The sequence below is a fragment of the Glycine max genome, chromosome 18, assembly GCF_000004515.6.
Source record: "Glycine max cultivar Williams 82 chromosome 18, Glycine_max_v4.0, whole genome shotgun sequence".
Classification (NCBI taxonomy): domain Eukaryota; kingdom Viridiplantae; phylum Streptophyta; class Magnoliopsida; order Fabales; family Fabaceae; genus Glycine; species Glycine max.
Window position 1 is genome coordinate 5,523,023 of NC_038254.2, and position 14,818 is coordinate 5,537,840.

Genomic DNA, 14,818 nt, shown 5'->3' on the forward strand with positions numbered 1-14,818 from the left:
TAATGTCCAATGTGTAACTATTGTCTCATTTAAAGTAAGAAAAGTAACGTTAATACAAGTGATCTCACTCAAATTTACCATTTCTACTTTACAAAACTCAGATGAAGGCAAAAGTGCAGTGGTGCAAGGTTGTAACACCATGCGTGATATGCAAAAGTGCAGTTATGCAAGGTTGTCCATACTCTGGGCAAAAACTCTACTTCTGGAGCTAGTGTGGACAGATGGGAGAATTGATCATCTTCCTTGTACTGGTACTAATTCAATTCCCTGTAATCCAAGCAAGCTCATGATGGCATGCTAAATCCTTCACATGACTTTCTCACTTTCCTTCGCGTGTAGACGCACTTATACAGGTCATTATTCCTGTCAACTTTTTTATCAATGGAGCACTCTGAGCTGGTTGTTCCATTCTGGCACTGTTGATCCCCCGGACTCGGTTGCTCCACCTAAGAACCAATAAAATTATCAGAGTCTTAGCTGAAGCAAGAACCCACACTAAAAGAAATAAGTTAGGAGAAGAAAGTAGTACAATGGTGACTGGATCAATAGCACCAATAACTTGATGATCATTTTTGCCTGCACAAGTATTGGAAAAAAAATATCATGATCTGTAAGATACAAAGCCGTCATCACTTTCCAACATAAAACCTCTGAACAGTTATGCTGACAAAAGGCGAAAATATCGATAATGTTTTACTATGAGATTGATTAAGTGTGACTCTTGCATATGATGAGAGTGGAAGTCTATTTTGAATTGTTTATTTCATGAATAATGCATCACCTTTTAATGAGTCCCATTTATTATTTAGTAGGACCAACATGAATTTCACCTAGTAATGAAGAATGTGTTGGAAGGAGGGTATTATAGAGTGTAATGCTGGTGTACAAGTATGGTAACTCTGAAAGGATATAAACATGCTTTGGACCTTTGGTAAATTAGAAAAGAAAGCATCACGTTTGAAAAAAAAAAAAAAACACTACCCTACAAAAGCATTTGCAGAAACCCAAAAATATTTCTCGTATGGTTAGAGGATTAAATAGATAGAAGACTTACTCCTCCATTTAATGATCCATCATCCCTCCTTCGTCAATCTCTTCTACTTGGATATAATTCACATACTGGACTAGGCTTACTGAAGTTAGCACAGCAACTTCTAGAAGAAACATCACATTTTGCTCGTGACTCTACATAAGGAAACATCAAAGTTGTGATCGCCTTTATGTGGCACAAGCTTATTTTACTTGTCTCCTCTTTAACAAAAAAGAGGAATTACAAAAAAATTGCATACCCATTAACAAGACTGGATCTGGAGATTGATTACTCGGCAATAGCTTTTGACACATGATGGCACTCTGGAAATCTAGGAAAGTGTAGTCCAGAAATTGAGATCTCTCAAGATTAGTCATCTTTGCAATGCCAAAAGAGCGGGTCCATGTTTCTAGCACACTAGGAACAGCAGGCAAAATAAGCCCTTCCACCCCTAATTGCGTGAGCTTCTGAAGAAAGAAAAGTACAAGTTAGAAAGTGAAAACTTCAAAAATAATATTTTAATTATTCCCCCTATTTTTATTCAGCCTCACAACTTACACACAAATTCAATATCAGAACTGAATACACACCATTTCAAAAATCATCATTTGTTACTATAGCCAGATTATACAGCTCGTCATACTAGATAATTTAGTAAACCTTTTAAAAGCAGCCAAACGAGGTACCATAAATGAGAGTGTGATACAAAGGACCATAGAAAACCAATAAGAAACAACTTGACTAATCCATTTCCATACCAAACACGTAAAGTTTGATAAAATAATCAATGTTCAATAAAGTCAAATGTAGCTTAAATTAGGAATCAAAGCTAAAATTTGGGCCATTCATTGAGAAACAAAATGGTACAAGCAGTAATTACTCTTATCCTAATATAATATAGTCATCATATGAATTGATTAAGATATATGTAAGAATATGAGTTTTATAGTCAATAAATAAATGATACATAATATATTATTATGACAAAGATATACCAATGCTTATTGCTTAAAAAAAAGGTTTAGTAGAGGATAGTTTTCAAATCAATACGATATATATTATTTTGGTGTGCCTCGTGTGATTTTGGGTTGCTTAAGATTAGACTGTGCCTTGAATGTTATCACTGGTATGTTAGAAAGATGAAAAGTTTGTGTATATACCTATGAATCACCAACTCAGGCATGGACACCAAACACAAACACTGACACGGTTAATATCCAAAACATACAATACCAGGACACCCCACACAATCACTGACTCTGACACGAACACTGTCACACAGTTAATGTCCAAAACATAGGATACCATGACACCACGCACACACATAATCAGCACGGCAAAATTTGTTCACCTAAAAACAAAGTTAAACTTTACAATTTTCATATGATAATGACCCTCACCAATATAATACTAAGAGGGGTCATTTTACAATGCAATTTTTACAAATGAAATCTCAAGACAAGGAGGTGAATCATATCTCTTAAAATTTAAAAAAACTAGTTAAGTCCTATGAAAATTAAAAATATTATGAGTCTTGCAATATTTATAAGTTGACTTTCTTTAAATATTTTTTTTTATGATAGTTGCTGTCGGCTCATTCTTTTAGCCCATGTCCAAGGCTCCAATCCATGTTAGAGAGGTGTCCAAGTCATGTTGAAGAGGTGTTTGAGAAAAAAAAATCATTTATTAATTTAATTGTGACCAAGCAAAACATCCAAGGCGTGTCCAACAAGTGTTGTGTGCGAAAAGTGTCCAACACACTGACTCGCCGTTCTGCAAAGGTGTTTTTGCTTTATGGTGTATTACACAGTGCAATTATACTATACCATTTATTTGAGTGCTTCCAGCTGAAAATGATGCAGTGCAGTTATACTATAGTATACCACTTAATCCTGGCAAAACATGGCTTCCAAGTTCCAATTAAAGTAAAAGACAATATAAAGGGCAAATGTGTGTTTTGTTGATTACCTTTTCAAGTTTTTTCATTAAAATGTGACACATTCCATGTGGACGATATTCTATTCTGGTACCAACAGGAGGTACTTCAGTAACCTTCTTCCCATAGACCCTAAAAAATTGACATAGCAAATGAAATATGACCTTAACATGACAAAGCATAAAAAACAACTCAAATAAAGCATGCAGACATAAAATCAAACAAAGCATAATAGTAAAAGATCCTACACTCACCTAACAGCCGCCACACTAATGAGTTCTTCATTTCTCTCAAGTAGCACAGTATAGAAACCCTGGAAATTCAATCGGTTTAGCTCTGACCTGCCAAGATCCAAAGAACAAATATCAGGTATAGGCCAATAGATGTAACAATAATGTAGGCACAATTTAGAGGCAGATATTATGATCATGGACAAAGTAAATAAAGTAGATGTAAAGTGTAAACAAATCCATAAGTAAATGTTATCGATGTATATAACACAAATACAACAAGCAACATAAAACATAATGACCATATCTTGAAGTATAACAATTTCTGACCATCAGCTGAATATAACATCTTCCATGAGATCTTTGCTTATGAAGGATTCCTTTAGGGGCTCAAAACATTCATGCATCACCGAAAGAGCAAGATTGAGCTTGCTGTAACTTTCTGCCAAGTCACTTTTACAACTATCAAGTTCACAACTGTCGGGGTTGATAAAGTTCACCAATGTTCCAAGTTAGATTGTCCACACCCACTGAAACTGGCTCTCCTAATAATTTATGAAGGCCCTCATATATCTGCAAAAAATAGACACCATAATGTAAAGTAGAACAGTTGTCCTAGAAGACCTTCATTGAAGACACAACCTACAATTGTTTCTTTGGCACATTTCATCTGCTTGTCAAATCATAACATAACAAGTAACATCACTAATTCTATGAAATTGCCTAAGTATTGTTGACCAAAATCACATGCAGAAGTATTGACAACAAACATAATTTTGCTTCAGTGAACAGGCATTAAAAATGTTAAAGGATGCTTCCAATGAATGTAAGCAAAATAAATGTGCATTTGGCCCAGCTTTTTTGTGACTTAAAAGTTACTTTTTAACTTAAAAAAAAGCACATCTTTATGCTAGATTGTTCTCAAGCTAAGATGAAAATGGAAGTGCTGCTCCTATCACTGCTAACAGACATGGTTCCTGAATGAAAACCAAAAACTAACCCTTCTGTTTGCACTCACCCAATCTCCTGAATTAAAAATGCAAATAAGCCAACCCCTGACAATGCCAAATCTGCTGATGGATTGGCCAACTGAGTTTCACCCCATTAGAACCAAACAAATGGTCATTGAGACTCCCACTTTTCATCAAATCACAAACAAAAAGCTTGAAGGTTAACAAATAGGAACAAGCAATTATTCATGTACACTATGACTAAATTTTTCTAAAATGAGAAGAAATAAAGGAGTTTGATTTAATGTTTCACAGTCTTTTCCACAGAACCAATTTCCAAGATATCTTGTTGATATATCTGCAGCTCTATTTTCTAGGCACCTAACCTGATCTACACAAGTTTGACAAAGATGACACCGGGTTTACATATGCAGACAAATGAGAGTGCAGATCCTCTCCCATGGAAAAATAACATGACCAAATCATGTTAGCATATCTCACTCCTTCATTCCTTTTAAGAACAAATCAGCAGTTGGGATTGAAAATCACACAAATTGATGTCGTTTCATTATTCTTAGCAAATCGTTAATTTTCCTCTTTTTTCCTACTTTCCTTTTCTTAAACCAGTGACTGTTCAGTGATGTTACAGTATGTATTTCCTTGTTCTTTACCGTGCGTGTTAAACATTATAGGTGAAAGGTTCCCATCTCCAGCAAAACACGTGAAGAAAAAATCAATTTCTTATCATTCAACCACCATATCTAGTATTTTGGAATTGGGAGAAGCAAGTATTTTAAAATGAGTTCATTTGTTTAACGTGTTGTGTATATTTTTTTTTCCTCATGTTGTCCTTTAATTGACATGATGGTGGAAGGGATTTGGAGTATAATCCAACGAAATGTGTACACAAAGCAGGATATTCCTTATATATAATCACAATAATATTTCAAAATAGTCACTATATATATGAATTTTTATTTATTTATAAAGATAAATAAGAATCTTAAAAATTAAAATTAAGTATAAAAGCTATAAAAAAAACATATTTAAACCTAAAAATATAAAAATTTCATTTGTTTCACTTTGCTTTGGAAGTACCAACATTGCTAATATATTCGGGTGATTGATCAAAGTAGAGTACTTTTACAAACTTAATGGTAGAACTTTTTGAAATTATATATCGGCATGAGACTCTTTTAATTTTGTCACACTAATCAGGAATCGCTAACCACAGGGTGAGTTCCACTTTCACTTGTCTTGATTTTCTACAAACTAATTAAGCAATTAATATCCAATTCTAAACTTGCTGAAGAATGAAGATAATTAATGTGGCAAACAAGAGAGTGAACTCAAATTTATGAGTCAAACCAATAAAGCTTAGGAGTCCTCGTTGTGCTGAAATCTTGCAAGGCCAACCTTATAGCCTAGGGCCTTGATATCTTGTTGCACTTGTGCTCTGAACTCATTGTAAGTAAAGGGTTTGTACTTGGAACTCTCAATCACAACGTCTTCACCGGGGAAAACAAAGTAGCATATTGAAATTCTCTCTTTGTGTTTGTTTATACTCACTCTGTGTGTCACACTCTTGTATCTGTCGTCGCTTATTGCCTAAACCAAAACCAAAACAGCCATTATAAAGAGTAACTTCAAAATATAATTTCATTAAATATATTTTAATTGCTATATTTAAAAATATGATGACGATTTTTAAAATTAGTTTTTCTATTAATTATTCATTTAGTTTTAGTCTTTAAAAGTTATATATTTTGCATTCCTTGCAAAGGATTAAAAATGTATTATTTTTGATAGATATAAGAATTAAAAATAAATAAAATATAAGTGGGGGATAGAACACAGATATTTTTAGGGATAAAAAATATACTTATAACGATTTGACTGTCTAAAGCTTTTTTATAGCCAACCTATCATAAATTGTCGTACATAATAAAATTATTGAGTTTCATAATAATTATTTGAATTAATTACGCTTTGATCTCTCTAATACGATTAAAGATTTTGGTCTTCTCTTTTTTCGAATTTGATTCTCCTATTATTATTATTTTTTTGAAAGAAATTCTCCTAATATTTTAATTGTGCATTTTTTTTGTCTATCCATTAACTTGACTGTCTATTTAACTTACGTATCAACATAGAGAGTTACATTAGTATAGATGTATTAACATGACAGCGCATACACCACAAGAATTCTCACTGTTACATTGGACTAAAAATTTATTGTAATCTATAAGAGTGTTACATTAACATTTTCGTTAAACTCTAAATATTAAGTTAATAGATAAGTCCAAATTATACTTTAAATAGTAAGAAGACAAAATTAATCTGTGCCAAAAAAATGATTGAATTTAATTTCATGATATTAGAAAGATAAAAAAATGCAACTAAATCTAATTATTTTAAAAGCTATATTTATGATGATTTGTAATCTTATGAGATGAGATCTTTATACTTATAGCACATAAAAATTAAAGTAAAATAAAAAAGTATATTTAAAGATGTGATATATTATTATTAATATAAAGTATAGCAGCATAGAAATGAATAAAATTTGGACCTGCATCATGTCTCCAAGGTTGACAATCAACGTGTTGGAAATGGGTTTTACAGTTAGCCATTGATCATCTTTGAGCACCTGAAGTCCACTGACTTCATCATCTTGGTTCAATATAGACAACACTGAGCTATCTGTATGAGCCTCCATGCCCCAACCAACATTTGCATCAGAGCAATTTGGATAGCGATAGACACGCACCATTCCAGTGTTTTCTGCTAAGTATGGCTTTGAGGGTTTTAGATTCAGGTCAAGGTTATTCGCCATAGCTTCAAACAAAGTTGTGGCAATTCTTGACAGATGATTTTCATAGTCCTTTAGCAGAAGTCTTGCAAAGCAAACATACATGCATTTGGTTAATTAACTCTGAGCTCAAATTAATAGATTGGCTTCGAATAGAAATATAATTCACTTCCATGATTCTAAGACCATTAACTTTTTGTATGGCTTTATTTTGCATTTCAAGTAAAACAAAACTTAGGATATATATTCTTGTCATTAACCTTTTTGATCAAATAATAATATTTTGTGAGAAACATTATATTTAGGATATTAATTCGTATATAAGTTTAGGTATTTGCAAACCGGAACTGGTCGAATATCGATCCAAACATATTGGTTTGGTTTTTTTATGTTGTTTGGGTACTCAATGATCATATCCATTAATGTGATATTTTCTTTTCTAATTGTTATTTATATATGTTTTTTGTGCATTTAATTATTTATTATTTACATTTTTAAAAAAAAATTTAAGATGACATATAAGTTTTGTTGGACTTGATTCACCTTACTTGAAATTCATATGACAGTATTGGTTCTTATCAAATTTAACAAAAAATAAATAAAAATACACAAATTCAACTCAATTTGAATTGAAGTATTTTGTTCGTACTAAGTATATAACGAGTTTTATCAAATTCAATCTTTATAAAATTCTAAGTAAATTTATTATTTTTTTTATCATATAAGAAGATATAAAGTTGGTCTCATAGTTAAAAATAGAAGACTTTTAAAGTGAAAGGAGAATAAGAGAATGAGAGGTCACATGTTCAAATATTTTCCATTGACATTTCTAGATAAAACTAAAAACTCAATATTAGTTCAGAAAAAACAAAATTATACGGGGAAGTGACTTTGGAGGATTGTCTATGACAGTGTAAACGGTCTCTTTTCTATAAAATCAGCCCTACATGTTCTTGCTACAATATCAGTCAGATGATGATCTTCCCATTACAGTGGATGAATCATCTATTTTTCAAGAAGATATGCATTGGCCCAAGTTTCAGATTTTCACTTGGTTAATGTTCCTTGACAGAATTCCCACCAGAAGATCATTAGTTTTGAACCTCATATTTCTCTCTGTCCACTATATATATGATGTCCACGAGGAATCCATCAATCACCTTTTTTTTCTCATGCACACTCTCTGGTCTCTGCACAGGTACGTCTCATATTCACTCTTAGCTGGGATTTAATGCTTTGTTCTCGTACTAATGGGAGTTAAAAACGTTATGGCCTTATGGATGATAACTCATTTACTACAATAATTTTTTTATCAACCACAACCTGATCCATTTATGAGTTCACAGATATGAAACCATTTTTAATGACTATTGGTTACAAAATATAGATCCTGGGCTTGGATTTCAGCAAAGCAATGAAATTCTATTTTGTTTTCTCAATTATAGAACCAGCTTTGTGTGCTTTTTTAAAGATTTATATAAGTATATATGGATCTTGTAATTGGTTCCAGGACTCCATGTACTCTCATGAGTCTCATGCATGTAGTCTCATTTATTACTTATAGGCTTAAATATTTTTTTAGTTTTTATAACTTAATATTTTTTATTTTGTAAATTTTTTCTTTTATTCTTTATAAATTATGTTTATTTTGTATTTCATTCTCATGACATTTTAGATAACAAAACACACTTGTAAGGATTAAAAATAAAATAAAAATTACAAGAAAGAAAAATAAAAAAACATTAAATTGCAAGGACTAACAAAATATTTAGACCTTATTTATATATATTTTACTTATATATAAACAAAATTAAGGATTCAATCATCCAAATCCCAACGATTAACCCATGCTTCCACCATTTATGGATATTCAATCACGCAAGGCATTTTTATGAGGACCCTTTCAGCCTAGATGTGAAGACCTTTATTATTATGTGAGGTTTTAGTGATATTCCATGATTCCATCCAATATTTTGTGTGTGTGTGTGTGTGATTATCATGGAGGACATATGCAATGATCATGCCCTTATTGTCAAAGCACTTTTTCGTAAAGATGTTATCTTATTAGGCGTTCAATTTTCATTAAATTATATGACCCCGGGTAGTTTTATGTTATGATCCAAACATGAGCAGTAAACATTAGCCTACAATTTAATTTAAAGGTGATAAATATAGAGATAAAACACTCTCAACGAATTACAAAAACCATAATAAAAAGTTTGGGAAATGAGTCAAAGATACATATGAAGAATACGCACAAACGAAAAATGATGAGTTTATATTAATGTAAGGGAAAGTAATTTTTGTATCATTTAATATATATTAATTCTGGAAGACTATAAAACTTTTTCTAAATGATACATATAAGAATATTATAAATTTTATTTTGGTATATATAAATTGATCTCATGTCTCCAATTTTTTTTAAAAAAAATGTAATTTTGTAATAATTTTTTTCATATTATTCTATATTATTTTTATAAATAAATTGAAGTTGTTATTTATTTTATGTCTTATTTTTTATTCAAATTAAAATGTGACATGTGATTAAAAAGTTTCACTTGTTTAATTAATTTTCAATCATAAATTCATATTAATTAAATTTTTAATTCTATGATATATTTGAAGAAACACAAATAAAAATTAAAATTATAAAAAAATAAAATTAAATGTAGTATTTTCATAAAGAATAAAATATATGTAAGCTTTGATATGAAATGATATTTTATCAATGATAGATGATAAAGATGGAGTTAAAATTTTTTTTTGGGACCAAATATAAACAATAATATAAATCATATATAATTAATATTTTAAAAATATATATCCATACGAGTTTATTCAAATTTGATAAAATTCAAGGGACTATGAATTGTATCATTTAAATCATTTTCACCTTTTGAGGATAAGAGAATCAAAAGAGTTAAACCTGCCTTTAAATTTGTCTTTTGTTATACCTATTTTATATATAATTTTTTAAAAAGATATAAATTAAATAATAGACAATAATATAAGAGTAAATTAAATAAAAAATATTATATCTTTTTTAGATTTATTAAAATTATGTTATTTGTTTAGTGAAATAAAATGTATACTTTTTTATGATATTATGTGACTATTTTTAAATAATTAAATATAAGAGAGTCTTATTATTTTATCATGTACTCATAAAATTTCTTACATTACATGTATCTACATGTCTGTATCATTTATCTATAATTATAAATTTAAGAATCTAAAATAAGCTTTGTCAAATTGTTTCTCAAGCTTTGATAACACGCAATTAGTGTTTCATAACTTTTTTGTTCGGTTACAAAACAAAAACAAATTCAAACTAATATATTTATGTCTCATTAATATATTATTATTATTTGGAACAAGAATCAATCCAAAATCAATTTGAATTGAGCAGAATCAGTAACTGTGATTATGACTAATTTATTGGTGATTCTTTTCATTTTTTTATTGAGAGTTTTTTCCAAGTTTATATAACAAATCAAAATTAAAGGTCCCCATACATATTTGTTCATCTTAGTTTTGGGTGAGGGGTTCTGTTACAGTTTTGTATGACAATATGTGTGGAGGGATATTGGTTATTGTGATGGTTTTTACAGCTTTGGGTGATGTTTACAGGAATATCGACTGTATAAACTATGTAAAGGGTAAGGGGATTCCACTAAGTGGGGTGGCTAGTCAATATTTATGCATGTATATGTAGGTAAATAATGACTAATCGGTCATTTTCGTGGGGTGCTTACTCTTTGTACATGAAACTAAAGGTATCTCTGATACCATGTTTGTTATAATACATATTTTTTGCCGATCCAAAAAAAAATATCTTCCCTTATATCTTTCTTTAATTTGTTTAGGGTATCATCTGCCACACTAAAATAGGTGAGTTCTCAGTCTATTGTGTGGATATTATTAAACTGATGTTTTATTATTCTTTGGATTCATCTCACTTATGAAGTTGTTCAAGTTTTGTGTTTAGGGCATTTTTTTACGATAATGAAAAAGATAGGTAATGAATTTATTTTGTTGTTCTCAAATTTCTTATCGTGTGTTCTTTAATCATTCGCAAATTTATAATTATCTGGTATAACTTTCACAATAGTAATGTTCTATCGTGTTTTGAAGCGAGTCCCAGGTATTTCTTTTATAATTGTTCATTTAGATTTTCAATATATATTGTTTTACTACTCAAAATGGAATTTGCAAATATAAACCGTCAACCAAATAATTTTAATATATAATTTTTTAAGGGATACATGTATAGGTATATTCTTTATTGTAATGACAACTTTTACAAAAATTTAAATCTATAATATAAATGAGAACATATTTGAATGTCTTACATATTCATATTTTTTAATAAAAAAATTATATGTATCTTTAAATAAAAATATTGTAATAATATATTTGAATAATACAGAATTCTAATTTTCAATCATAAAAATTTGTCCATTGATTTGTAATAAAAAAATTAAAAATTAACAATTTAATCATCAAAATTTATATATATACGAAATTATAAGAAAATCAAATAATCATTCTTAATTTCCATAAATTTGTCTTATGGTGCAATTTGAAATTTTGTAACTTTTCAGTGGTATAAAAGCATATTAACAAGAAATCCTATAAGTTAAGTAAAAACTCAGCTAAATCATTAGAAATGACTTTAAAGTATTTAAAAGAATTAAAAATCACACATTAACGAAAACTTCAATATATCATCTATAATTGTCAATAATAAAAATTATCCCATTTGATCTACACACTTTTTTTTTTACAGTTTTACCTTCATCAATTTATTCTTTTTTTAACAACTATTCCACTACTTTTTAGTTAATTACTTCATTTCCTTACTTTTTTTAAACTTCTAAATCTTTCTTCTTTCTTTTATTTTATTTTTATTTAAAATATATAACGAGGCACAGAGTGTCTCTCTTCCCCTATTATGTTATAATGATGATATAAGTTTTGAGCTAATGATAAATAATAAGAATGAAATAAATCATATATCTTTCAAGTAATTAAAAACAATATTTTGTAATTAAAATTTTATACATATTTTTATATGAATTTAATTTCTTATATTTGGTGTATATTTTAATTGAAAAGTATGAGAAAATAAGCTATATTTTATTATTAATTAGGAACAATTGTACAAAAAATCGACAATGTAATATTAAATTTATTTCTAGAACTACTTTAATTTAAAACAATGCAAACACAAATAATCATAATAGAATTCAAAATATATTTTATTTAAGGTAATAATTTTCATGAGTTTTTAATTTTATTTAAGACAGTAATTAACGAATTTATTTAGGGAAATAATTTATCAATCGAATTCAATTCCACATTAAATTCTTTTAAAATAACGTTTTTGCTTTCCTTTTAAAAGATAAATAAATAAAAGGATCCCTTTTGTTGTTTCTATATAAAATTATCAAATGAAAGATGTATTGTAACTAATTCCTTCTTGCCTTAATTTTTACGTTGATATATTTTGCGCTTGCTTCTACATTGTTTTATTTATTGCTTATTATTTCATGGTTTTTCTTTTATCAAATTTTAATTTATTTTATATTTTTAAACATATTTTATAATTTTGATCTTATGAGTTTGATTACTGATTATTTTTTTAGACTTCTCATTTTCGTTCTCTCATTATGCACTTGTAAGTTGCAACGGTGACACTTTGGTATAGGTAAAAGAAAAGTTCTTACAACAATAAAATGATGATGAACTTGGTGAGAGACGAAGGATGGGGATCGGAAACTAATGCACTATTCTTACACCACATAATGATATATTAGGCATATCCATTTTTTCTATCTCATTAGTTGTTTGTTTGTAGATGTTTCATTTCTACATTTTTTTGCGGTTACACATTTTATATTTTTATTTTAGTTTTTGTGCAATATAATATACTTTAGATGTGGTTAAAAGTAAAATATTATTTCAACCAAAGAGGAGAACTACGGAAGCGTAGAAGTTGCCTTAGGAAAACTAAAAGATGATCGAATAAATATTAATTAAGGAAGCTAAGTGTAATGAAACAATTTAATTTAATTAGCAACTAATCAGTAATTGAACAACCATTAATTATAATAAACAACTTTACTATGATCAAATAATCAAATTAATGTGATAATAAACAACAAAGGATTTGTAAAAAAAAAAAACTATACAGGTTTAAGTATAGATTAATGGCTAATTAAAGATCATATATTAGGTTTTTTTTTCTTAGTAAAGCGATGAAGACAAAATTGGGTTACTTTCAAATCAAGACCAACATCGAGTTATATTATAAAAAATTGAACAGGGCCTAATCCTTTAATCTATCACACAAGAAAAATATTAAAAAATAGAAAAAGTGAAAAAGAAAATTACTTACCAACATAAGGAAACCAAAAAAAAAGAGAATAAATAACATCATCTTTATATTGTTTTTTAAGTTTAGCATGAAACTTAAATTAAGTTAAAGATCCTACAAACTTAATTGTCGATTTGTTATAGTGTTCTTTTTTTCTTTCATTAGTCTTCTATAATAGGAATAAAATTTAAATGATAAAATAAACTATTTAAGTGCAATTAATCAGTTTAGTTAAACAAAATCTTCGCCTAATATAATTGAAAAACCATTAACTTCTAATTTTGGGTGAATTTTCATTACTAAACTAAATTGCTAATTTTTTCTATTTGAGAATGCAATTTAAAATTAAATAAAATTCCTCAATATATAAAAAATATAATATAAAAGTATAACATGATTTAAATTTTAAAAAATGAACATAATTAATATTTTTCTATAATAAACTTATCTTAAATTTACTATAGGTTGATAACCTTAGAGGACAAGAAATAACTTTCTCATTAAATTCCAATTTTCAATGGAAGAGAAATGGTCCAATTTTATTGGATCTTAGGAATAAAAAACAACTATTAAGACATTTATAATAACTAACACACTCAAATTAAAAACAACTTATTTACTATTTAAATATACATTAACATAACTGTAATGCTATTTAGTATGAATGGATATTTATGAAGATTGAGTATGAATAGTAGGAACAAATGACCATACATGATGTTTGTAAAAAATAAAAAATAAATGGTGAGTCTATATAAAGATGATTTTATGTAATTACAAAACCAATTTTGTAAAAATTTTAACCAATTGGGTTGATTCATAAACTTTTACGAATTTATTTTTGTACTAAATATCTATTAATAAATCTAACACAATACAAATACAAATATACTTAAAGATAAGATTATCATAAAAAACAAGTTTATGTAAGTGAAATAAAACTATTAGGTCTATTTTAGTATTCACAATTATTTTCTTTGTTTTAGAAATAGTCACCATAATTTTCACACTATATTACATATATATAATTGTAAAATTAAAAAGTACAATAAAATTGTATTTACTTTCACACTCATGAATTAATTCGGCTTATTACACTAGTTGAATATAAATAGTTATATGATATAAATTATAGTAATCCCAGTGCAAATTAACCGGATTTATGATAGTAAAATGTTATAAGTTCGGCTCATAACCAATAAAAAGTACAATATTAAAAAGATACTTATGTACTCTCTTGGTGATTTTTCTAAAATAATTTACAAATATGGTGTCATATACAACAGCTCTTAATTATATATATATATATATATATATATATATATATATATATATATATATATATATATATATATATATATATATATATATATATATATATATATATATATATATATATATATATATATATATATATATATATATATATGTGTGTGTGTATGTGTGTGTGTGTGTGTGTGTGTGTGTGTGTGTGTGTG

General features: G+C 28.1%; 1 protein-coding gene across 1 annotated transcript in view; it reads right to left on the reverse strand.

The window, feature by feature from the left end:
* The window catches only part of LOC100819244 (gibberellin 2-beta-dioxygenase 8), a 17,204-nt gene continuing 2,386 nt past the window's right edge, over positions 1–14,818 (reverse strand). Inside the window, exons 2-9 of the mRNA XM_003551211.5 lie at positions 6,719–7,043; positions 3,527–5,754; positions 3,221–3,307; positions 2,999–3,098; positions 1,290–1,497; positions 1,055–1,185; positions 530–576; positions 1–446 (exon numbers count right to left, since the gene is read on the reverse strand). Of these exons, the coding sequence (XP_003551259.1) occupies positions 5,524–5,754; positions 6,719–7,043 (556 nt within the window). The 3' untranslated portion in view covers positions 1–446; positions 530–576; positions 1,055–1,185; ... (2 more) ...; positions 3,221–3,307; positions 3,527–5,523. The remainder of the gene's footprint in view (positions 447–529; positions 577–1,054; positions 1,186–1,289; positions 1,498–2,998; positions 3,099–3,220; positions 3,308–3,526; positions 5,755–6,718; positions 7,044–14,818) is intronic.